This window comes from Amblyomma americanum, chromosome 3, assembly GCF_052857255.1.
Source record: "Amblyomma americanum isolate KBUSLIRL-KWMA chromosome 3, ASM5285725v1, whole genome shotgun sequence".
NCBI classification, from domain to species: domain Eukaryota; kingdom Metazoa; phylum Arthropoda; class Arachnida; order Ixodida; family Ixodidae; genus Amblyomma; species Amblyomma americanum.
The window spans coordinates 192498120-192524854 of NC_135499.1; the positions used below are offsets into that span (position 1 = coordinate 192498120).

Genomic DNA, 26735 nt, shown 5'->3' on the forward strand with positions numbered 1-26735 from the left:
CACAATCAAGTGTGTCAACAACTGATGTTATGCATGGAATCCCCACTAGAGATGAAGCCTGTGCAGAGCACGTGATGCGATGGATTACTACAGCCACGGCGCACCACCAAGTAAATAAGCACAACAACCTCAAGTGCATCCGATTGGAGATACAGAGCCCAAGGCAAGCAACCAGTGTTTTGCCATGATGAGAGATCCCAAACAGACAACTGTCCACAAGTGCAGATTTGTGTGGAGATTGTCACTGCAGTGTTCAATGCTATGAATGTGCTTGGATGCAGGCTTTGCTTGTCGACCAACACATCTGCATACGTGTTCTATAACTTCATCAATGATATTGGACAATGTCAGTGAACATTAATTCATAAGATGCACAAATCAATGTGTAACCTGTGTTCATTTAAAAGGCAGGCCAGTAAGTTAATTGCCCTATCACCACATATCTGTGCCTAGGAATACTTACCGCTCAGTAGGCCCTGTATTTCGTATTTTACTACACTCAATTCTGAAGGTGAGCTGCTGAAGCAAAATGGGTGCAATCAAAAAGACCGGAAAATCCAGAACACTAGCAATGAGCCTGCGGTCGTGACCATCACCAAATGAAGTTCCAAACTAGATTGTTAGACAAGGCATACAATTAGTGTTTTTCTTTCTTTCTCTCCAAAAATAACATTACTTCACAGTTATCAAACTGCTAAGAAAAATATGCTGCTGGGATTGATTGTCAGCCCAACATGCAAAACAGCACCCCAAAACAAGTAAAGATAGAACAAAACTGAGGGGGAAGGTGCACAAAATTTTGGATTCCATTTTTTGCACAGGACAAACATGCACCTATACCTCAAGTAGACATTGAAAACAATGCAATCAAACCATGCTGTATATGCAAACAAAGGTTGAACCTAACAACGATATTTGTGCATCAATGTCTTTGGGATTGTCAAGAAAAAATGCAAACCTACACAACCACAGATTTGCAAGGCATATGCAGATGAAAAGGTTGCGCACACACCAAGCAAGGCAGCCAGCCATTATGGTGATGCAAATGATCACATTTTTCAGTAGCTGGTTTATCATGACTGACATGTGAAGTTAAAGACCTCACCAATAAGACCTCACCAATGCAAACACCAGAGTGTTGCAAGGCGACATTTGTGTAAGCAGTAAGCAAACCAGTGAACTAAACACCGAGACAAACTTGAGCATGCGAGCTTCTCAGCAAAGCGCAATTATGTTAGCTGCTGCTTGATTTTTTTTGTGTTCACTATGTACACAGCCTGCCTAAAACATACACTGCTTCTTTTGTCTGATACTGCGATTTTCCACGACTTGTAGGTGTTCTGGAGGTAAAGTAATTCCTCCCACTACAGACTAGCTTCATCTCGGAACCTAATCTTACATTTCCAATGCTTGTTCTATTAGCAGTTGCTTGCCGAATTTCACTGTGTCTTTAGTGCACAAGAATCATCAGAAACCAGTGAGTGAAGTGTTATATCAGCAAGTACTAGGTTACAAGTTCAACGTTCACATTCAGTGCTCATGTGAACGTAGAATGCAAGAATAAAATAAGTGAAAACTATGCAATGGTCTGGCTAAACTAAATCTATCAACAGTCCCTAACAGCTCACATTTTGCTTGCGCTGTCAAGTACTGCATGTTATCAGGTACAACAACCACTACAAAAAAAAAAAAAACTATAGACGTTCACAGGCTGTTCAAAGCTGCTAGCACGCTGTTCATGCAAATGATCTGATAACCAGAACTCTTCAAGAATGCTCACGCTCACTCAGTGCCCATTGCCTAATTAGTTTCTATAGCACTGCAACCTGTTGTAGACAAATACGGCTGTTTCTTAAGTACCACTCCTAAGTCCTTTAAAAAACCGCATCAGTGGTGTGTAAGCTGTAGGCAACACAACTGAAGCAAAGCTCACACACTATTTTCCCAACCATGCCATACCTCCATGTGCAGATGCTAGCTTTGTAAATTTGGTAATGTGAGTTATAAATAGACCGGCAATACTTGATATTCATAGCTGGCACACAAAGGTTTTGTGAAAAAGAACATAATAACCAACTTTCCCATGTTACACAGTAAATCTCACATCAAAAGTTTGGCGATTAAGAAAGGAACTCCAAAAGGTTGCTTTTCCTGTTCCCTCACCTATTCTCCATTCTGCCTGCTATTCTTTATTTCCGCTACCCCAGCTCAGGTGCTTCAATATCAATGGCAGATGCCGGGGCTAGCAATAATCTTTTCCTTCCTTTTTATTATTATTTTAATAAACTACTCACTCACTAGGACTAAGATGTGCTATAGTGCACAAAACAAGGTCAAGGTCAGTTTGCGACAGAATGGACCGACTATCATAAACAACGAACAACTACTACCACTATGACAACATGTTTTGTAGGATTGCTAACTTGCTAGTACAAATTCCAATTTTGCCTCCAACAGCTTGTACTCACAGAACTGAGTCATCTCTTCACCAAACGCTAGCAACTGCTTTTTGCCATGATGACAGACACAATTCATGTGCCATATAAGAATCAATATTGACCTCCAAAGTATGTCAAGCAGCAGCACAAATAAGTGTGCTTTGTAAGAATCTGCATGCCTGTAAATTATCACACAAGACAAGGACCAAGTTAGCAGCATACCATGCCAGGCACCCAAATCCAAAAAATCCTTCACTACAAATTAGGATTTAACTTGTCCTTTGAAGTGTTAACAAAGAAGTTCTATGCAAGTGTTGACATTTTCAAACAGTTTAAAAGCATTTATATCTATGCCTCATGATAATTTTCATGCATTTCACCTTTTAGACAGTACAAACAGGTAAAACAGCAGTTGATAAAATCCAGTTTATATTCCGTACCATGCTATAACTTCGCATAATTTCTTTACGCCATTGGGCATGTATCTTACACACAGTGGATTGGAAGCATTATTATTAAATACTGAGCCCCACATTCCCCAAACTGATCACATCTCCCAATCAGTTGACCTCAACAACGTTCACCTCTTGCTTTCCACTCTCGCCATTACAGACAGCTGATTACTTCCTCTGTGCACTACATCTCTCCATTACAGACAGCTGATTACTTCCTCTGTGCACTACATGTCCTGAACAACTCAAATACGTTACCATAAAGGGACACTGAGGACAAAGTGAAGTTGGCCTGTATAGATAGATTACCACAGCCTAATGGAAAAAAATAAATAAAACATGGTAATTCTACTAAAACAGACTTTTTATAGGATAGAAAAATTCACAAGACCACTCTGTAAAGGTGTTTTTAATTCTTGATATACTGAGGTAAAGAATATTAGTTTTTAGTTTTCCACAAATACTTGTCCTTCGACTAGCACTCCACTCGTCTAAACAGACATTTTATAGGATAGAAAAATTCACACTGTGTAACGTGGCATTCAGCAACAGCTGTCAAGGTGTTTTCATTTCGTGATATCCTGAGGTATAAAGAATTTTAGAGCAACATGCATATATGTATAGTTTAAACCACTCATTTTAGTTTTCCACATATACTTATTCTTCGACTAGTACTCCACTCCAGTCTGCTGCCCCAAGCATTTGATGTAACTGTCGCTAAGGCTCTCATCGAGCCGCACGTTTCGTGGCAGCCAATGCAGACATAGTGCGGCACATTCCTCTGCTCCCACCATACCCACCTTCCTTCCTCCACAGTGACCAGCCTCTGGGTGGTTTCTGTGGTAACCACTTGCCAGTTGCACATTCCTCTGCTCTTGCCATACCCTCCTCCTTACAAGGTAATACTCCTTCTTCACCTTTCCCATGGTTACCACCCTCCGGTTACGCCAACTGCTGCTACTACAGCTACTATGACGAAGATGCTAAACCCAGGGAACAGGCTTTTAACAGCTGTCACTGTAAAAGCAAAAAAAAAAAAAAAACTGACCGATTGTTACTGCGCCTGTGTAACACAATATTCAGTAACAGTTGCTTAGAGTGCTGAATGTGCTGCTCGCTGAACAAGCGGTGCTGGCCCATAGATCTTACAGGCATCCTACACGGTGCAATGCGAACGGCGCAAGACCTAGTTCACGCCATTGTGTACTGTGGAGACGAGCACCTCGTCCCCTTTAGTTTTGCTTTCCCATGATGCAGCCTGCAGCAACAGCATCACCTCAAGGAAGGGGCGCATTCCCTCGTTAGTTACGGTAACTAACAAGGGAGGGTGCCGCGAACAGACTGCTTGCTCCACGCGCGCAGGACACAGCCTACAGCGTCACCCTCTTCGGCTGCGTTCGTTGGCACGAGCAGACATGTCGCCCACGGCTCCGCTCTTCGCCAGCAGGGTGGGGAAGTGGCGGAGAGACTTGCTCCCGTATCTCGTCTCGTCCGGCTTCGGACTATCCCTTGCCCTAGAGTGGGAGAACATTTGCTCGTAACCTTGCTGGTGAGTTGGACGATCTCGATTCCTTAGCGTATTTTGTTGCTGGCTGGTGTTATTGTTGCTGTAGCAATAAATGCCTGCTTGTGTCAGCCAGTATGTCGTTCCTTTGTTCCCTCAGAGCAAGGCCCGCCGTGGTCGGTGTGCGTTCGGTAGCGTATGTGATCACGAGGTGGGGTCCGGCAGTTTTGAACAGTGTCAGCCGCGATTAAGCGGGGAGAAATCATTTATCTCCACTAGTAAAACCCCACATCTGGAGCCAAATGTGGGGCCTGCTCTTGGAACATTGGACAAATTTCTGTTCGGTTCGAGGAATGTCTTCGTCCAGACTTGACAAGTGCTAGGCCTAGAGTGAATTTTGATCGCTAGGACCTGCGGCATGCTTTCTTGAGTGCGAGGTGTATTGCGCTGTAGCATGTTTGAACTTTTAGACATGCTCAGCACGTTTTTCCCTGGAGTTCTTCAGCACGAGAACCACTTGGTCCGCATGCATTGAGGGAGCGCGAGGCCTAGCGCCCGTGGAGTTGCCGAGCCCGAAGCTAGTGAGTACAAAAGACGCGTAGGTGGTCCGAGTTTTCGGTAGATATTTTTCTCTGCTGTCTCTTTTTCGACTCTGGGAGTCGTGGCTCCGGGAGCCGGATGGCCTGGGGCCACGGGTGCCGCTACGAGCTCGCTGGTATTGCAGCTCGGCACCGGGCGCTATGACAATGTCCGATACAGTGGGCGCCGACCGCTCAGAAGCTGCTTCGTGCAGTGAGCGGGGTAGGGGCCACACCACAGAGCTGATGTCTCCTCACGGCTGCGTGCACATAACCCTTGACGGGTCTTTGTTTTGTTGATGGTTGTTGTCGGAGTGGTAGTCAGGCCTAAGGCTCTTCGGAGCTGCTTGCACCATGTCACAAGACACACAACCACCAGACCTTGGGAGGGGCGCACTTTGCTGCCCAGTCGTTTTTGTAACCTCGCATGAACTGAGCAATCTCGTTCAACGCAAGAAAGGACTTTGTTCACTCGAACTTTGCGTCTCCACAGCCGCAAGACACGTTTTTCTAGCGAGTTAAGCATTGTGCCAAGAGGCCTTTGCAGACGCCGTTTTCCCTCCCGTGACCTATGTTAAAGGCATGCCGAGAGCGTTTCGGCAATTTTGCAGATCCAGTGGAGACACCCAGGCTTGCTGTCCGGGGCGCATCATCTCTCTGCAGCCTGCTGCAACGGAACGGCCTGTATCCTGCTCGCCGCGTCAATCCGGGGCAGCTGTGACGAGACTGGTTAGCAGTCCCCTCCGGCTGCTGTTGCCCTGGCGACTTCTGCAGAATCCTGGCCTGTAGTTTTTCAATCAGCCTTCTCTTTGCGGGCCTGCGGACACTAGTCCATGGGCCATGCGAGTCGTCGCAGCAGAGACCTTCACGCCGCCTTTGGAACACCGCGGAAGTCTGTGTGGATGCTGTCAGCATGACCTCTGCTGCAAGACCTGCCTCAAGTGCACGAAGGCCAGGAGAATCCTCCATAGCATGTACCTTCACGCGCGTGGGTCTATTTAAGGTTGGGGGATGTGGGGATGCGCCCCTCGTCCCCTTTAGTTTTGCTTTCCCGATATGCACCCTGAAGCAACAGCATCGCCTCAAGGGAGGGGCGCATTCCTTGGTTAGTAACCGTAACTAACAAGGGAGGATGCCACAGACAGACTGCTTGCTGCGTGCACGCTGGACACAGCCCACAACATCAAGCTATTCGGCTGGGAAAGTCAGTGCGAGCAGACATGTCGCCCGCGGCTCTGCTCTTCGCCGGTGGGGTGAGGAAGTGGCGGGCAGACTTGCTCCCGTACCGTCCAGCTTCGGAGTATCCCTTGCCCTAGCGTGGGCAAATTATCGCTCATAACGTTGCTGGTGAGTTGGACGATCTCAATTCCTTAGCGTATTTTGTTGCTAGCTGGTGTTATTATTACTGTAGCAATAAATGCCTGTTTATGCCAGACAGTGTGTCGTTCCTTTGTTCCCTCAGAGTAAGGCCCCCCCGTGGTCGGCATGCGCTCGGTAGCGTACGCGATCACGGGGTGGGTTCCGGCAGTTTTGAACTGTGTCAGCCTCGGTTAAGCAAAGAGAAGCTATTTATCACCCCTAATAAAACCCCACAGTACAGAGGACACAACTTATCTGTCGCGTGACGAATGCACCACTCCCCTTTGCTGCTCCTTGTTTCTCCTTCATGTTACGCCAACGATGCCCCAGAACCGTAAGATATGCCCTGAACAACTGTCGCTGTAGAATGAAACACAGTTATCGATGGAACCAGCTATTTTTACGAGCAAACTGTCAGTTCGAAGACCATTTTTTACATGGATTTCCAATCTACATTGCCGCAGGATTCCAGATGGTGATCATTGAGCCGTTTTCGACGTTGGCGTCAAGAGTTTGAATTCATAGTGAGAAGAAAAATATTTGTTCTAAATGTACTTTTCCCAGCTACAAATATGTCTTCTGCTGCAAAACAAACATCAAAATAGCCACAAAGAGCGAAACAATTAATTTCTACAGAGACAAAAATTGGATGGAGTTGTCCTCAGTGCCCTTTTAATTTATACTAAGTGTACAGCAACTCGTATTTGCTCCCAAGTCCACGCTGCTCTATCTCCTAAAGTTACACTGATGTTCTTCACACCCCCAAGTCGATCGCTAACCTCATTTCAACTTTAAGATTGGACCCCCCCACCTCCCAAGTTTCAGCTCTGCAGGTGAATACCGGCACAGCGCATCAAATATACCGTCGTTTTAAGCCACTGTTAAATTGCTGTTCAATAATGTGGCAGTGTCTGCTAAATACATTTGAGCCCATTCGTATTATTTTGCTAGTTTCTCTACATGGCCCGTGCTTGCAGACACTACTCACCGTAAACTGCTATACCTTTCCCACATTGCTAAACATTTATTTTGTTTCTTGATATTAATTTTTAAGCCTACTGCTGTACTTTGCCTGTTCAGGTCCTCAACCATCAGGTGTAATAAATTCGAGGTTTCTAGAAGTTCCTAAGCATCGCATATTGCAGTTTGCAGAGCAAATACTTAACACCTGTATTTAACTGTCCCCAATCTAGTGCTCTGCATACTGCCTGCACACATGCAGTGAATACCAGACGAAATATTGTCTTCCTGCCTGACTGTATGACTGGCATTTTCTTGCTCTACGTACAGTGCCTTTGATCAATGTTCACTCCTTGCCTAATTTTCTGGCACACCAACAAGAGCTTCCCTGAGCCTTTGTTAATGTGTGCAGGATTGCTGATGTTTTCAGTGGATCAAGTGTTGAGGTTATGAAATATGCTGGATAATGTAGCTGTGGCTGAGATCAACACGAGTAATATGCTTGTCACGCAACCACCTTAATGTCATTTACCCTGAGTGCAGTTGCACAAGTAAAGCTGTCATTTCCAAATGATGACGCCAATAATGAGAACCGTGCAACCCGAGATAAATATGTGTACAAAATAGAAATAGAACTGAAGAAAGTAACCAAGAACTGGTACAAGCAGAAGTTAATGCCAAAAAGAGCCACAGCTGATGGGGATCAGAGACAAAACGAAACATGATGACTTGGCGGCTATCAAAACTACCGGTCATAGAATTAATGAATGCAAGTAAAGCTCTCTTATGGATGCCTAAACAACCATACCATGTTAAACCATACTCTTTGGAATAAATAATTAAATGCACGAATTTATACCTGACTAAACTGGCAGCCTCTAGCATGCATGAAGGCTCTGCTGTTGTGTAGAATGCGCACAGATGCACAAGTTGCTGTTTACATAGGGTACAAAAAATCCTGTTTTTATTTCTTTCTGAATGTTAGTACTTGATACTGATGAAATTTACGAACTATGCTGGTGTATAAATTTAGAGCAGCAATAACAGTGCTGCAAATGTAGATGGATAGCTGGATAGACTGCTGTGAATTAGCTGGCTGAGCTACAGAACGTCAGCTGGCAGCAGCCATGTTGCTTCTAATTCTTGCAATGTAGATGGGTGGTATATGGTACCGAAAAAAAAAAAGACGACCAGTGTGATTCATACAACAGAGTATATACGTTAGCGCATATGGCATGTCATGCGCACGTGATCTTCATGCACATCCTTTGTGAATCCATGCACCTGGAGGTAGGGGGTCACTCTCCTCCTCTCCACTGTTCTCACCCTCTAGAATGTTGTTCAAACCCAGCAGCGGTGGCTGCGTTCCAATGGAGGCGAAATGCAAAAGGCACCTGTGCACTGTGCAGTACCACTGCATGTTAAAAGAACCAAGGATGGTCAAACCCGAGGAGGAGGAAGTTTTTCCTCCTCCTCCGAACCCTGCACATGGCACCTCTCTCTCTTACTTTCACTCTCTCCTCCATCCCTTCACCCATGGGGCAGTTAAGGTGTCCACTGATATGTAAGACAGTTACTGTTCCCTTTCCTTTCCTCAAAACAACATCCCCGCCACTATACCCAGACTGCACTTTCCTCCTCTCCACCCTTCTACCACTCTCTACTTCTGACTGGCTACTCTCCCCCTCCCCACATTCCACAGTGTGGCCCGAAAGACTGGGGGGTTTGATCCCGGCCACGGCGGTTGAATTTCGATGGAAGCAAAGTTCTAGAGGCCTGTGTACTGTGCGATGTCAGTGCATGTTAAAGAACCCCAGGTGGTTGAAATTTCCAGAGCCCTTCACTACGCCGTCTCTCATAGCCTGAGACATTTGGGACATTAAGCCCCCCCATAAACTAAAACTGAACTAAAAACATTCCACTCAGCAGCATCACACATCAGATGGACAGATTTTGCACAGATTGCAGTAGTAATGATAATTCATTAAAATTTCCAGTTACATGCGGATGGGCGAGCTTCGTACACACACAGTAGTGCCTATTGCGATGCTGCTTTGCTGTAGCGTGGAGGGCCAGGGGTTGTAATAGAAAGGCCAGGCTTCCCTCGACAGTTAACATGACTCCCATTCTCTCTCAGGGGAGATTACACACCAGTTAGCAAAAGGACAACAAAAAGTTAACGCAGCAATCCCACACATCACTTAAGGGGTCTTCAATTTTTCCTTAATGCAATAAATCATTGTTCAATGAATGAAATTGGGTACAGCATCATTGCTTTGTTCCGACCTTTGGCCTAATTATAGATTTTTGTTGGAGCTCTGCTGATGAGACAACTCTTCTGACTGCGAAATGAATGCTAATGAGTTCCTTGAAACCATTATATAGAAAATGTCATTTTCAGGAATCGCCATTAAAATTTGCCACCTAAGAGCAAAGAAACGACAGTAATGAATGCAACTATTGGAAATGAAATTAAACTGGCTGTGTGACAGACAGACTTTTTTAAACTGAAACCAACTGGTGATAATTACAAGAATCGTGAAACCTTAAACAACAGTTTACCTGTGCAGAAAACTGCACTGCTTATCTACGAAGGATGCTAGAGGCTTAGTTACACAGTGCCAACTTCATTTGGCAAAGCTGCCGGAGCAAAGTTAATATGTTTTCCATTTACCTTCAACCAGCACATCTACCTTCTAGCCTCTCATTCTGTACACAGAAACATGCTTGCAAGGCAAGGTAGCCTCCTCTAGAAGTGGACTACAAGCAGTAATTCTGTGCATGAGCTTCAATGCACTTCACATTAGGCGGTGTGCCACTGCATGACATCCTTACTTTAGACTAAAGCCCCACAATGCACTTCTATTGACCTAAGCAATTCATAGCACACACAGTGTGTCCCAGCAAAACGGTGATATTTCATTTCAAAGCTGCTTGCAGCACCAGCTTTAGTGAAAACACATCTTATGCAGTGAACCACTGCAGCTAATTATGTGCCTGGCTTAACCTACGAAACAAAATGTGGAAGTGTACCTATCTATTCAGAAATCCTATAAAATAGACTAAACATTAAACTTTGCTTTAAATTTGACAATACCTCTACCAAATCAACTCATTACAGTGTTTCTTTCATACCGATGAACTCATCATGTAGACAATCTACAGATCTCGCATTCTTGACCAGCACTGTAATGGGCAATGAGAAAGGGCATTTTCGGAGTGAGTCTATTCCGAGTCTACAAGAGAAGAAAAATCCAAGAACTCTTAAAGCTGAAAGGCCAAACCAATATGTAACAATCATTCTTCCTCGACTTCAAAAGCATTATTGATAAATACATTCTTCAAAAGTTTAACGTTTAGCATTCACTAATGCCCGTGTGCTCTGAATCGCATAACAGGAAAATTTCACGTGTGTTCAAACATACAGAGAATGCTACCTGCCTCTACGCATAAACTCTAAGCAGACTTGCAAAAATCACTAACCCTAATAACTGCTATGCCACTCCAGAAGCTGAATGCAGTGCTTGGCAGGTAGCCATTCTTCACAGTAATAAGATATTTTCAGTATATACAGTATGGTCCATTTCAGTTTCCACACCCAAAGCTATTTTGGCACAGCGATTTACACCTTGTCAACGGAAGTTTTAGTAGACCGCGGTTGCTGCTCCATCCAAGAAATCCAAAACACTGAGGCGGCATCTAGTTACAAAAGCTAAATGCGCATGGTCGACGATGTGACGGGAGCGCTGCATTTTATCTAAGGGCACACTGGAGAGAGTGTCTACAATAAACATAATAAACAGTTCTTAAAAAATTCGCAGTATATTTTATATTTGCAGTATATTTAACTTGGTCTGCTCCTAGTGTTGCAAACTAAACTGTCAACGTTCAGGCTACTGAATGTGCCCCTAGAACAATACTGCTGTGACACTGTCCAAGTATTTAGCAGGTACGGATTTAAGGTCATCTCTTAAATCTGCCCGTGTAACTATGCAAAATGCTTTGCTGCTAACAGTGGTCCTAATCTCATATCTTATATCATCATCGCATTCATTTTCAGAAAGCACGCTTGATTAAGTGGAATTTCTTTGGCAATGACAGCCACATCCCTACAAATTCAGTTAGAAATGTGGCAATAAAATGATTTAAAATTTATATGCATGGCTTTTTTGCATGCAATTCTATCAAAAACCATCATGAATGTCTAAAAAGAATGCTTGTAACCAGTTCACGAGCTACAATGCAGGAGTGACGTGCCAAAGTTGCTAAAGTTAAAAGCTGCACATTATACATGACAAATACTTTGTGTGTGCCTTGCTTTTCGCATCAGCCCCTCTGCAATGCTTTTCATTTTAGCAATGCCAACCAATGCGCCTAAACAAGTGTGTCAATGCTCTAAACGCTACCTGCTCAAAGGCAGTATGCTAACAAAATCTAAAATCGTTTTGCCACTACACAGCATGAAATGCTTTCTATTCTTCAATCTCTGTTTAGCCAAAATGCACCCATCTGAAAGCCACACTTTGATGTTTACTAGCTTTGTTATTATTGTTTTGTTGCCATTTAACCCACCCTGCTTGGACCTGTGCAAGGTTTGCAGTACTGAATAAAGAAGAAAGAAGAAAAATATGAGGCCACTGAAACAAATAAAAAAAATGGTAATAGTAAAACATCAAAAGAACTAGAATGAAAGGGACGAGCGCCTGTCCCTACTGTTCTATTTTTCTTGTCCATGTGTGTTCCAGATCGTGCAGTCAATATTAATGATCACCAATCAGCCTGAACAAGTCTTCTAATTCAAACATCCAAGTTTCTAGGACAGCATTCCTTCTGGGTCTATTTTACAATTTTAATCCCTCCATGTGCTCATCATCAGTTGGCTGAAACAACAGAAATGGATGTGGCACACAGCTACAACATAAAGTGTTGCTGAACCTGCAGTGACGATAGCAGCTATTTATTAAGGCGAAAGCCTTTCTTAGCTCAAGGGTCGCGTGGACGGAAGTTGTAGACAAAGGGTGTCCGCACTTGTATGGCAATGAAAATAATAAGAAAAGAAAATTGCGGTCTAAGTGGGAATCGAACCCGGGCCACCAGCATGTGAGACGGGGACACTGACACTCCGCCACGACACTTCGACGTTTAAAGCTGAATAAAAGCGCATCTAGTGAATGCACAGTTCTTAAAAATGTACCTTCGAGACATGTACTGAGGCCTACATGAGTAATTATGAGCATGTTAATTACAGATGGTGAACTCAAGCGAATAACAAATTTCCTTCGTTTCCGGTAAATTTCCTCCGTGCTTGGCATGCAGTTGTAACACCATCATGCGGCCCCCACTGAAAACCCCCCTGGCAATGTACAGAGCTGGCCCAGCAGATGGCGCAGGAGGTGGACAGCACACCGCTTCCGCATTTACACATGTAAGGAGACTTAAAGGCAGCTCAATTTTTTTTGCTGTATGGTCTCCACCACTGCAGGCAGGGCTACAGTGTCAATGGTCTGGGAAGTGCACCAGTTCTAGCACAATGAGTCGCGGCATACCACTGTTTTGTAGCAGCTGCACTGAAAAGTAACCACCACATCTTTTTGTGTTCTCTAATGAGGAAAATTACATTTTCAGATATATTTTATAACATGATAGCTAGGTGGGCGAGTTGGTGATATTTTTAAGAATGACAGTCATCATAATAAAGTATGTATAATTTTGTTTTCGAGAGTGTTGAGCTTATAGTTAAAAAAAAGTTGTGGGGGGGGGGGGGGGGGGGGGGGGGGAGGTTACACAAGTGAGACAAGATTCAGTCTTTCTAACCCTTGGGAACAGATTGTGTGACTGCACCAATACATATTTTGTTGCAGCTGAGACCCACAAGCACTTAAGCTGCTTCAGCCAATTCCTGAGCAATCAAAGTTAGATGAATATCAACTGCTTGGTTGCCTAAACAAGGCAAGCAGATCTCGGAAAGTTACCTGAAATATATAGACAAAAAACTATACCAGAGAACATTAGATACTGCAATTCTTTTATAAAACTGAAAGAATAGGCAGTTTGTCAAGCGCATGAATGGCGAGAGGACAAGATGAACCATGCCCACACTCTTGCCATAATGTAGCGCCGACGAAAGCATGTATGCCATCCGGATGAGTACAGCGTATGAACGTCACTAATACTGCAGGAGGAGCTGAAAAAAGTTTTTGCTGAAAGGATCCAGCCACATGTACTGCATGTGTGACTGGCAGGTGGCCTCAGCCAGACCTCACTACGCATAGACAGCTGGGCTAGTTGGTGGTTTGTAACACTATGACATCTTCCTAGCACACATAAAACACATCAACAGAGAGAGAGCAGACATCAAGGACGCTGGGTGGTGCCCATGGTGTCTACTCTCCCTCTGTGTATTTATGTGCACTGGAAAAACAAGTCATAGTCAGATCTCACAGAGCTGTCACCAAGGGACCTGTAACTGCCTATCGCGTCTCTAGGAAGAAAAGCATTTCATGCTTTAGACATGTTCTTGGTGGTCAAGCAAACTGAAAAAACCTTTAAACGCTGCTACTCAACACTTTTATGTTAACGGTGAGACCTTAGCAAAAGTTGTAATGTTTCCTGTGACTCATCTATATGCCAAAATGCATGCCTGTACAGTCGGCCCCAATGTGCTGCTATTTTTTGCTTCATGTATTCAGGGCTGTCAAGATTAATAAAAAAGACTTGTGACTACACACTAGCAGAATTGCTAAAGTAAGACAAAAAAGCACATTAGTTTCGCACAGCACAACAGCATGAACAAAGAAAAAAAAAAGAATCCGACAGAAAAAAAAAATGCTTCGGTTTGGTTTATGGTTTATGGGGGTTTCATGCCCCAAAGCGACCCAGGCTATGAGGGACGCTGCAGTGAAGGGCTCCGGAAATTTCGACCGCCTGGGGTTCATTAATGTGCATTGACATCGTAGACTACACGGGCCTCTAGAATTTCGCCTCCATCGAAATTCACCTATGCACTTTTCTCAGTAAACAGTAGCTATTCAGCAGGTGGCTTTTGCTGTGCCAAGGCTCCTGGGTATAACTACTACATGTGGCAGCTGTAATTGCACTTATCTTTACAATTTTCATGTGAAATACAATGTTCTTTCACAAAGGGTCAAGTTAAAGAGGCCCTGAATCACCCCTTGTGTGTGATGAATCAGCACTTTCGGCGACAGTACAGGGCACTTAATAACAGGGTGGAAAAGTCAGCCGTTCTGCATTTCTCATAACTGCTTGTTTTTTAATTTGATCTATGCAGCCACAGACCAACCACCATGTGATGCAATCACGTAAGTGCTTCCGTGCGGCTGGCTGCTAGTGCTGCATTTCCAGACAGTGGTGAGAACAGAGTTACCATGGGTAATAGGCCACAGCCTTAGTAAGCAGCACATTGCTCTTGGAGATTCAAGTCGAAGGAAAGCAAAGAGCCAAGTCAAATCAAGAGAAACATCATCACACTTCTAATTTTCCCGTCATACTTCATAATAAGGGTGAAGGCAGAGGTGAACTGCAAGTCCAAAAATAAACACTGCATAAAAGACAAAAAAACAGAAAGGCAACAAAATGAAAGCACGCAACACAGAGCAGTGTGGTGTGCCAACCTTCTGTTGTCAAGTCATTTTTTGCACTGTTTATCACTGGATCTTGCTATATGTTTAAAAAAGGTTCTTTTGAAACCACATTACCTGTGAGGCCCACTACTGAATTCAAGATGTTTACCATTACCTAGTAAGAGGTGCTTCAAGACCTCTTTAACTTCTTATCTAACTTGGTCATAGTAAAGAAAATGGAAAGTGGTCGCTGTAACAGCTGCAACTTAGAATGCTGCAAGGTTCTCAAGCAAATGAGATGCCATGCATGCAATGTCACAGAAAGATAAGCATGGTGATCCTCTTCCAGTGTAAGGTTGCTTGCACTGTGGGGGAGAGATCAAGCATGCCCTGCTGAACAGGTGAAAGGACTGCGAGACTGAGGCTTTTTTGCAATAAAAGGAAGGCACACAAAAGCACAAAATGCTGCCAGTTCTTAGGAAAGGCAGATAAACTACATCAACCAATTAAAAGTGAACCCTTTCTCTCAAAAGCCGAGAACATCCCAGTGTTTTTAAACCTTGGCCAAGATTTGACACAAGCTGTCCTCAGAGCAGCATCAGCATATGAAGTGCTTGCAGCTATGCACAGGTCATTGAGGAGTTTATGTTAAACTTCTTGCCAAACCTTTTAAGTTAGCACCTCTCAAAAACCTCAATCAGATATATATCATGACCTACAGAGAAGACAACAAATAAGCCCCAAAGAATCGACCGAGAAGAAGCAGGGGAAAGACCAGAGCAAGAAGAACATGCTTAAAGCATAGCAGCTTGTGCTTGGCCAATATGCCTGCAAGGATAGCCCATGAAGCTAAGGTAGCAGCATAGCACAAAGCCATATATCCGTTCTACCACTCTTCTCACAATAAATTAAGTGTAATAGAGACCAGAAAAGACAATGATACTGTGCAAGCATGGACAAGGAGAACCTTCTGGGCCGGAAGTGCCAATAAAAACTGGCAGGAAACATTAATCCAGAAAAAAAAAGAAAAAATACAACACAGGTGTAGAGGGCCTGGCTGTTATGAACTGCACATTCTTAAGTGTTGCCACCTAAACAACTGAGTTTCAACAATACTCAAGTCTCTTATGTGCTTTAATGGGTGAAAACTGCTGTGGATTCAAACTCTTAAAACCCTGAAAAATAGTTAATTTGACATCCTACCAGAACATGCTTGGTTGCCTTTGCATGGCCTTAATGCACTGACTAGCGCTCACAGGCTATCTCGGCAGCCATCACTGGTATGCACGACATTGGGCTGGCTCTGCAAGGGGCACTTGCAACCAGTACTTGAGAATCTGGCACCCATGTTTCACATTGCCTCAGCAGGCCTGCTGGGCATAAAGAGGGTGGAGGACTTTCCTGAACGCTGGGCGGCATATTATCACATTCATGCAGAATGCTGTACATAGCTTATACGGCTGTTGCAAGCGGATTTTTTCTTCGATAACGCTTTACTATCAGTTTGATAATGAATCCCCATAAATTCTGGATCATCATCGGTAGCAGTGAAAGCAGGCTCGTCGTGTGACTTCCTCCATGCCTGCGCTGTCGAATTCTACATGAAGTGTTTGCCTCAGCTTTTTTCACGAAAAGTGTTCCTGCCACAATACTGCCTGTAACTGCACTTTTTTACCAATAGATCCCAATAACATAGACTGGATCAACATTAAAAAGTTGAGTGAAATCTTGAAAATATCTTTGTTGTCAGGCAAACATTCAATCAATTCTGAAACTGAACCTTACGCTTCCATTATTCTTTCAATATTTTTTTTTTCTCCAAATCTTTAGATTTCTACTCCCAAGCGATTGAAAGGTGGACAAGGTGGTTCCAGTCCACGAATCTGGTAACACTCATTTCCCTGAGAACTTCCGCCTTATGTCACAATGTTACCAAGTAAAATTACTGAGCGTATCATACATTCTCATCTAATCAAATTCCTTGAGTCCAGCTCTTTTTTCACAACTGGTCAACATGGTTTCAGGAAAATGTGCTCATGTGAAAAGCAACTCACGTTTTAATAATGATCTATTCACCTACCCAACCTCGCCTCTGATGTATACCCTGTGCTTTTAGACTTTTCAAAAGCATTCTACTATATACTGTTTCACATATCTCCTCATTATTAAACTTAGCATGCTGAACACTGACCCCGATGTAATGCATTAAAAGCTTTCTATCTAATTGAACCCAGTAAGTTCCTTTTCTATAACATGGGAAGTACCAAAGGGGTCAGTAGTAGGTCTTCTCCTCCTTCCTGTTTTAAATTATTAACTTTTCTAATTGTATTGCTCATTCCTTCATTAGGCCTTTTGCAGATCACTTTGTTATTTAGCCTGACCCTACTGATTCACGTCAGCTTCAAGATGACCCTAACAGCATATCCAACTGATGTGATAAAGGGCTCAAGCGGCCCAGCGTTAATAAATGTAAAATCACACTAACGAAGATAACACGTGTACGTACTTTCTTCACAGCACTTTACTCGAATCCATGAACGCGCAGTGTCTTTGCTGACATCTTTCGATTTTCACGTAACTTATGACTCAGGCCACAGCTTCCACCGGCAGTGGTACAAACGCACTATCACGTGTGCACAGTGCAGTCTTGCGACTGTACTCAGTGAAATGAGGTCAGAGAAATTGCGGCATTAGATGCGATGATTCCGAAACCTCAGGCAAGACAGTACACTGAACTCTGTGGGATGTGCGACTCGGTGCAGCACAAGTCTGGAGTATGAATCAGGTCTGAAAAGTCTGTCAGCAACTTTTACATTTAAGAGCAGCACGTACTGCACCATATGGTAAGGGCTTGAGGCTATGATGCTTAGTGCACTTTGGCCTGCTGCTTATTGAATATTGCTTAATGGAAGTTTAAAAGCATTTTTTTTTTTCATTTTTATTCCAGCTGCCATAATGAATTCTACAAACCCAATTTTTTGGCATATGCTATTCAGCTCTAATGAACTGCCTCCATTTTTTTTAAACTACTACATTTCCAGTTGCAAACTGTTCGCTTCGATTAAAAAATTGTCGTTTCGCTTCGAAACTATTCGAACAAAATAACTATTTGCTTAATTCGTTACGTACTGGAAACTCACTAGTATTTGCACATGCCTAACTAAGTGCTCATAAATTTGTATACCTAGTGTTAATGCTTGAGTGCCAAGGACAAGACATCACACAACGACTAACACAACAGAAACGCTGTCAGTCTTTGTGTCATGTCACATTCTTGGCCCTGTAGCACTAGCTAAATATGACCAACTAGGTCAGATCAGTATGATGGTAATAGCTAGAGCTTTTCCTATGCTAAGATTTGCTTTTCATCTGACATGCCCAATGGTCAGTTGACAAATGCCACAAAGACTATGATTTTTGAAGGTGGCTTAAGATATTGTGGTCATCACTGGACTAATGGCCTAAGTGCCCCTAGCTAATGCAGCAATTATAAAAGCATTTTAATTAAGAAAAGGTTTGTAAAAAAATATGGCCCACACTAGATAGCCAAGTAAAACATAAAATATACCTAAAAAAGCAAGAAAAGTTACAAAAATGAGGCACGAAGTGCTGCTGAAACATGTAATTTGCATCAGGAAAACACCAGAAAGAAGTAAGATAAAGCCTCAAGTGTGTGCAAAGCTATGGCCCTGCACAATAAGCCTGATGATGCATGAGGGATAAAAGTTTAATGACGCAAGGAGGAAAGCCTGCACAACTAAACCCACTAACCAAGTGCCAAGATAAGAAATAACAGACTCAAAGACTGACTAAAATGAAAAAGGTGCGCGCTTTTTAAGTAAAGCAGTCAATTGAAGGAACTGCATACCTCTCCCTAGAGAAAAAGAAATCCCTTTCAGTGCCAACCTTCTATGCAAACAAACCTCAGCCTGTTGCTCATAAATATAACTTTTCTTTTGGTGCAGCTTTTGTTATTTTATTGCCACATCTTGGTGAACTGCGCGCATACTGAATCATGTACTGCTTGCTACAAATGACGAAGGAATAATGAAAGGAATAATCTAAAAGTTGCAAACAAATCCAACTGCAACGAAGCTTCCATGACACAATGACCCTGCTTCGCAGTTGCAAAGTCTTAGGGAAATTCCCACACCAAATGTCTTCAATGCAGCACAAGAGTATCTGAGTTTCTTGGAAACTTGAAGCCTTGTTGCACGACCACCTATCACAGCACTCACCCAGTGCGTGATGTATGTCCACCGTTTCCACTCCGAACAGCTCGATGCCTTCCACAACAAACAGTCAAAGTTCAGCTCAACAAACTTGCATGTCTCTGAACAAAGCCTGTCTGGCACAGAGAGTGAAAGCCCACTGGTCGATTCCACAAGGCAGAGGAAAAAAATTAAGAAAGCAAACCACATCTGCACAAACGAAGAAGCTCCGTTTCGACGCTGATCTGATCCTTGCAAGCTCCTTAAGTGCAGCAACAGTTGGAGCAAACCAAGGAAGGTTGCACTGATTGCCACAGATACTTTGATCCACACAGTGGCTCTCATGTAACATTGTTAACGAAGACGTGGTGTCTACAGAGGGTGAACCAGGGAACATCGAAGTACATTGTGAGGCTAGATAGAGCAGAGGCCTCCCTGAGCAGTGGTGGTTGAGAGAGCCCCTGTGGGAGCAAAGACTTTCCTTGGGGAGACGACGTCCACAGTACGAGCACTCCCAGTGCCTCCTAGTGCCGACAGCTGGACTGGCACTCTCCGGAGGCTGCTGCTTGTGTGCTCTGGTCGTGGCCCTGTCTGAGAGCAGGAACGCTGCTCCCACTATCACGGCGGGAGCAGGCTGACTTGAATCATGGATAGGTCCAGCATGTGCCTGCGCAGTAAGTGAAACTGAGGCAACCTGTTCCCAGACAGATTAAAAAAAAAAGCTAAAAAGAAGGCCCCAGAACCACTCAGTAAACAGCACAGCCAGGAATACAAAGATGAAACACAAATCCTTACGCCCCAGTTCAGCTGCAGAGAAGAAAAGTGACAAATGATGTGACACGATGCAGCATGACACCACATAAATGACAAACAGCTACACATGCCGACATTCATGTACAAAGTGCATGTACACATCAATGACCTCTTAACAGAACATGCAGTGAAACAAGCTTCAGAAACAGCTGAAAACTTCTCCCCTGCCCCGCTGTATTACGGAACAGTAACAGCTGTCATATTAGGCATACCGAAAGTGAGAGAATTTATGAATTCTGAATTGTATGGTTTAACGTCCTATAGCAAACTATAAGGCTATGAGAGACACTAAACATTCCAAAACAAAATGGCTGATTCAAGAAAAATGGCCTGTGCATGAGGAGGCTGTGGGAAGCAAAAGTGGCACGGAGCAGGAAATCTATCATAGTTTTGGCAATGGCAAACCATGCTGGCCAGCCAACCTTCACCACTACAGGAAGCTCTTTCTGGTGAAGGCAAGTACAGCCAGAAGATTTAAATAACTGTAGATGAGGGTAAGAAGCACAATACAGTTAAACCTTAATTTTATGGACTTCAGTGTAAAGAACTTCCCTATGCAACAAGATATTTTAGTTTTCTTGGTTTTCTGCCCCCACTAGATATCAAAGCACAGCAAAGATAGTGTACAGTGTGGCATTACAGTTAAAATGGATGTAACAAGCTTCTAGAGAACTGTATGGACCATAATTATTGGCCCAGGTGTGGCCTGGGTCCGGTACCCTCCACTGTTACCCGCTTGAGCCAGGCCCCGTTTCTCTAATGTATACCCGTGCCTGGACCGAGCCCGAGAAGGCTCTCACCAACACAGCCTTACCCGGACCGGCTAAAGCCCAACACAACACAAAAGCAATAAGCACGCTAGAGAAGTTCAAATGTTGTTGTTACTATTATTTTCAGTAAAAAAGAATGCGTCATTAGAATATAGGCCTCAAATTCTCTAATTTGTGCTTCTGGTTGAGTTGGTACTTTATTTTTTTGCCGAGAAGAAAGTACAGTGTCTTGATCATGCCAATTTTCTGAAAATAATCAACTCTGGAAATAGTTAAAAACTGATTCAAATTGACTACCTGCCATTTGTAAATCCCACGAGAACATAGAAGCAGGCGTTCAGTGAAAGTACCTTTCACTGCACAAGCCCGATCCCGGCCCAGGCTCATCAGTATACAGGCCTGAGCCCGGACCGGGCTATGCAAGCCAAAGTCTGAACCCGACCCTAGTCTGGCCCTGGCCCAGCAAAGAATGGCTGTACGCCCGGGCTTTCGGGTAAGCCTCAGCCCGTGCAGTACTTTACCAACTTCCATGCAGCGAACTCTAAGTCCAAGCCGTCGGCAGAATTGTCATTACAGACCGTCGTGCGCTTGATCGCATTGTTGCGCGTGCGCCTGCATCTTGATTCCGATCTGGAACCAGCCTGGGTGACGTCCTGCCTGCCAATAAAGTGCTCCGCCAGTGTCTATCATTCCACAAGGTTCCCGCTGGCCGGCGTACGAAGCGGGGTGGGCATATTTTTCTGTCATATAATCGAGGCTTTTAATGCATTATCCATATGAGAGATTCATTGGGCCCGTGCCAATTTGTCGCAAAATGCGGGTCTTTCATGAATGGGAGATGCATATTGGGTTCCACCGTACTGTGTAAGATTAAAACGCAGAACCACACACGCATGCCCAAATCCTCCCTCTCTGCTGCAGCCTCCCTTCCACCAAATGCTGCCCAGGCAGACTGAGAGCCATCGCAGGGTGTTAGGACATCTTGTGCACGCAAAGCCATTGCGAAAGCCACAAAATCATGGAAATTCCAGAGCAGCATGCTGCTCTTACTAGAAGAAAAAAACAACAACTAAGATACATATTATTTTCATGCACGCTTCCCGGCTACTACGTTGTTCAAATGTTTGAGGGGAATCCCCCAAGGTGGAGTAGATTTGTAAACTGTATTCACTACTGTATTCTGTCATCTACTATACCAGGGTAGTCTAATCCTGTTTTTGTGAGGGAGTGTGTTGTCACCTCTCGTCACTGAGATTAGGCTGCACCCCAGACCTGGTTATGAAATTCCATCGTTACGTGGGTTGTTTTGTTTCATCCGGTGGAGAATCACGCACACTGGGATTCGAACCACAGTCCTCTTGCGCGAGGAGGATACTATCCCTACACAATTGCTGCCACGTGACACTACAATAGTTCATACTCAAAAGCAGGGCGAAATAACACAATATAGTAAAAAGGGCCCAGGACGAGCAGAGCGTGCCCAATACCACAGCATGGTTGCTCGCGTTGGGAATGGAAACCGAGATCTGAAACATGAAGATGGCCACTATGTGGCCAGCTTAGCGATCATGCACGCTCTTCTCTAGCCCGGCTGTGGTGCTTCAGGCTCCCCCACTCGCAGTGGCACTGTGCGAGCCGCAGCAGAGGTGGCAGAAGCCGATTCGCGTGAACGTAAAACCTTTCTCTGTGCTTATGACTTCGAGTAAAGCAGGTTTACTCTAACATTGCCAAGGTGATTTCACCTACATTTAATTATTTTAGCTTCTGTTCTGAATTGTCTTTTGTGTCTTCAAGCGAAAGCTGCATGCAACAAAAAATTGCTGCATTTTTAAAATGTCGACATATTCAGGGTTACCTGTATCACATTCCTGCATATGACACGCAAAGCATGAGAAAGCATGCATTTAGGGAGACAGGAGTTTGCAGTGAGCACACAATCATGCAGCCAAGACTGACTAAGATTGTGTGATTTAAGAGGGTATGTGGGTCTTAAGATGTGAAAAAAAAAAGAGAAAAAGTCGGTATCCTTATGTATTCACCCTTCTCTACGTCATGTAGAAATACAAAAAAAAATGAAGCTTTATATGCCCACACACTAAAAAACGATCGAGAATGACGAGCTTCTGAGCCGAAATTCGCGCCGTTTGCTCTGCTCTTGTCCGTCTGATTGTGCTCATTACGGTGTCGTTCGAAAGCTCGCTTCCTCTGCTACATTTCCACCTCCAAAAACGCATGGGTCGAGCAGTGCATGCCCATCACCACCGCGTGGTTGCTTGCATGATTCCTGCATGCATGAGGAGAGGAGACATACGGACAGCGCCGGTGATGCAATACGAACGGTCCATTTCCTGGGCGGCAGACCGACAGCGGGAACATGCGGGAAGAAGCAGGTACCTCTGCAGACGGTCTACCGACGGCAGTGCGGCCGCACCCACTCCCCTCTCCTCTAGCCCATTTGTGTTGCCTCAGACTCCTCCACTCTCCCCACCCCACTTGTGGTAGTGGTGTGTGAGCTGGTGGCGGCAGCTGCCGCAGTCATGCTATATGACAGCATGCTATATGTCATATGTATCCTATATGATAGTCATGCTATATGTTCTCTGTGTTTATGACTTCGGATAATTGGGATTGCTGTAAACATTTTCAAGGTGATGTCACCTACATCTATATATTATTTTATTTCTGTTGTGTATTGCAGTTTCAAATCTTCACGCGAAAGCTGCATGTAACAAAAAGCTGGATGTAATGAAAAATTGAGGACTTCCAGTTTCTTTATATCCAGGTCAAACTATACTAAGTATTGCCATTACCTTGGCTAGACTTAAAAGTCCACAAATATTGCTGAACTCCTAATGACATGCACTATCGTGACCTCGGGTAGTTTGTGATATCTTCAGTGATATCTTTTGTGATATCGCAGCGAGGCTACTGACCGTTCATGTTAACTCTTTCACTACCGTGCCATAGGCGACTGGACGCATATGACCAACATTTTGGAAAAGCCGCCAAAAATTCATTTTGGCGCTTGCGGACACGCTACGCCATCTAGGTTGTTTCTATGGGACCAAGTTCATAATTGCGGCTTTTATTTTCAGTTTAGAACGTAAGGGGGCGCCGTGATGGCGCGTTACACTTGGACATTCGGCGGCGAGAGCGAGCGGAATCCGCGGCCGCCGAAATGCTCCCTCGTTCACACTTCCTGGTCCACCGCGTCGCCACTGATCGTCTGTGTGTCGTCTGCTCACGGCGTACACAGATGTGGCAAGAGGTTAATCGATGCTGTCCACATACCAAAACCGTATGCACGCTTGCGTGCGCTAAATGCAGCTATTTTGTCGGACGTTGCGCCATTTATAACATTCTCACTTTTTTTAAACACCTAGTGGCGCCATCTGGTGGTTAGGAGGGGAACCATTGTTGTCAACAAACCGATGCTCCTCTTAAGCCTAAAAGGGAAAGAACCGTCACACGAAATAAAAATTAAAGCAAATTTATCAATCAAACATTTTCTTATGGGTGAGTCTGAGACAAAGCGAAAGACCGCTGGCTCTTTTATGGCCAGTAAACGCGCTGAAAAAGGCAGTAACAGTGACGAATTCAGTCCGAAGCGAGGCGTCCTGCATCGAAGGGCGCCGCCAAGTTTCTCGCCACGGGTACTCGCCTTCCTATTGGCTGACGAGATTCGGCGGATTTTTTTCCGGCGGCAGAATTCGGTCCTGGACCGATCGGCCTTTCCACTGGGTATTTCGGCGGAATCTCTGCCGCGGCAGCGGATTCCGCTCGCTCTCGCCGCCGAGTGTCCAAGTGTGAACGCGCCATGAAAGATGAAACTTTGAACGGCCGCAGCAGCGTCAGCCGGCAAACATGGCGTCCGTGTTGCCGTGCGCTCCTTGAAATCGAAATTCGACACCGAGCGCTTCGGCTGGTTTCGGTTCCAGTTTTTACGACGAAAGTTGCAATGATAAGTCAGACAACGATGCACAAACGTAGGATTTCGGTTCTGACAGCGAGACTTCGTCTCATGGGTCTGGAACATCAGCAGGTATTTGCACGTAAGTTTTGTTTTCTGCATGCGGTCTGTAAATGATGAGAGTGGTTTATTTTTGTGCTTCAGGGCCTTCACAACATATGGCCAAGACAGTTTCCCAAATGCTCAAGGTCGCGTCGCGTTTTTCAACCGAGACGACGGCCAGGTGTCCATGTCGGCACACCGCTGCGGAGCGGCGTTTGAAGATTTGCTCGACCTCTCGACTTCTTCACGGCGGAGGTGATGAAGACTGTACGAAAACACTAATAAGTATGCTTGGATGAAGTTTTTGGACAAACAAACATATGCTCGGAGTGACGGCTCATAGAAAGAGGTGAATCCGTTGGACAAGTTCATTGGAATCATCATACACATGGGAATAGTTGACCTGCCACAACTATATCTCTATTGGAATATAGGAATCATCTATTCTGGCCTTCACCCATCAAATAACATTTGCCGAAATCAGTTTTTCGCTTTGGTTTTTTTTCTGCATCTAGCGGACCCGGAGGATTCAGTGGCGGCTGCATCTATTGGCAAGACTTGGAAAGTGTCCTGGCTTTTGAACCACATCAATGAAAGTCCATCAATCCTGATGTTCCAGAGCTTGCCCAAAATGCCAAATTTGGTCAGCTGGCTTTCAGGAAGCAACTCACTGAACAAATCTTAGAGTATGGATGAAGTAGTAGTAGTCCACGCCCCCAATCCCCCCATAGAATCCATTCTTCACCAACCGATATATATATATATATATATATATATATATATATATATATATATATAAAGAAGGAACTGCAATCTCTGATATCAGAGAACAAAATATCAACAAAGACCAAACGTTACGTGCAGCACCTGTCAAGTCTACCTTTGATTCACATCTTCACGTCATGCTTTTCACAGTGGCACAACAGTCATGAAAGAGCAATGATTTTTCCTCAGAGCTGAAACTTGGAGGAATGACAGCTATAAACATGTGACCCAGTTTGTATATTCCAGTTCTCCTCTAATCAAGTTCAGGCTTAGTGAAGCCTGTAATTTGTTTTTTCTGTATACTTTTTCCATGCTTTTGCCACAGTTGACTATAAATGTTCAGGTACGTTTGCACACAGGACTCTGCTGTTTGTTTCATTCAGAAGTGTAACAAATAAGCTACAATTTCATGTGTTGCAATATGCGCTGGGTTTGTAACTTCGTGAAAAAAAATTTTCTTTCAGTACTCTCCAAATCGTAACTATTTCCGCAGTAGCGAAAGATAAAACACGTGGTGAAACTTCAAATATGCTTTTCTCAGTTTCATATTTTTGGTCGGTTTCTTCAACCTGCCCGACGACATTCTTACTTTTTTTGTATAGGCCATGTATACATAATAATTTTCAATTAGTTTAATGAGTTGCAAAGTTAAATACTGCCATCTTTTACAAAACCTGCACCATGCATTCATGTAACTACTAGACGCTCAAGTGGAAATATACCTAACACCGAGACAAAGGTTCACATCTCTGCTTTCAAAAACTTGAAAGAAACTTAAGGTCTCTTCGATTTTTCTTCACTCGCTGCACTAGTTCCATAGAGTTCTACGGCGGTGCTGCCATCCTGCAGCGTCAGTTCATGTGCAGCTTTGCACTGGCTGCATTCAAAACGACAGTGGAGTGCAGGCCTGATCATCTGCTAGCCTTGCCCTCGCCACCAAATTACAGCCAGCTAAACCACGTGAACAATTTTCAAGCAGCGAATCGCAGTTAAGTGTTGCCATGAAACAGTCCCGGAAATTGTCGTTCCACTAAAAAAAGGCACTGCATGTATACACACAGACGATTTACGAATATGCGCTGCAATGCTGCCCATGGGGCTCGACTCCACCACATCGGTTTACAATCATGACGCCGCAAACAGTCACGCACCTCCTCCTTTCAAGAAGGAACTGTCATTTCATTAAGAGATTACTGTCATATTTCCTCCGTTTCTACGACCTACACTTGGGCACCACCATATTGCTGCACTACACCTGCACTCTCAATTCAGAGTGTGCAAACCAGCCAAGCA

General features: G+C 44.2%; 1 protein-coding gene across 9 annotated transcripts in view; it reads right to left on the reverse strand.

Moving 5' to 3' along the window:
- Positions 1-16687: 16687 nt before the first annotated feature.
- The window catches only part of LOC144125731 (uncharacterized), an 85198-nt gene continuing 75150 nt past the window's right edge, over positions 16688-26735 (reverse strand). For 5 of the 9 annotated variants that reach the window (XM_077659379.1, XM_077659383.1, XM_077659382.1 and 2 more), the window contains one exon: positions 16688-19749. In XM_077659379.1, coding sequence (XP_077515505.1) covers positions 19701-19749 — 49 coding nt within the window. In that variant the 3' untranslated portion in view covers positions 16688-19700. The remainder of the gene's footprint in view (positions 19750-26735) is intronic. The other 4 variants (XM_077659386.1, XM_077659385.1, XM_077659384.1 and 1 more) reach the window with 2 other exon arrangements.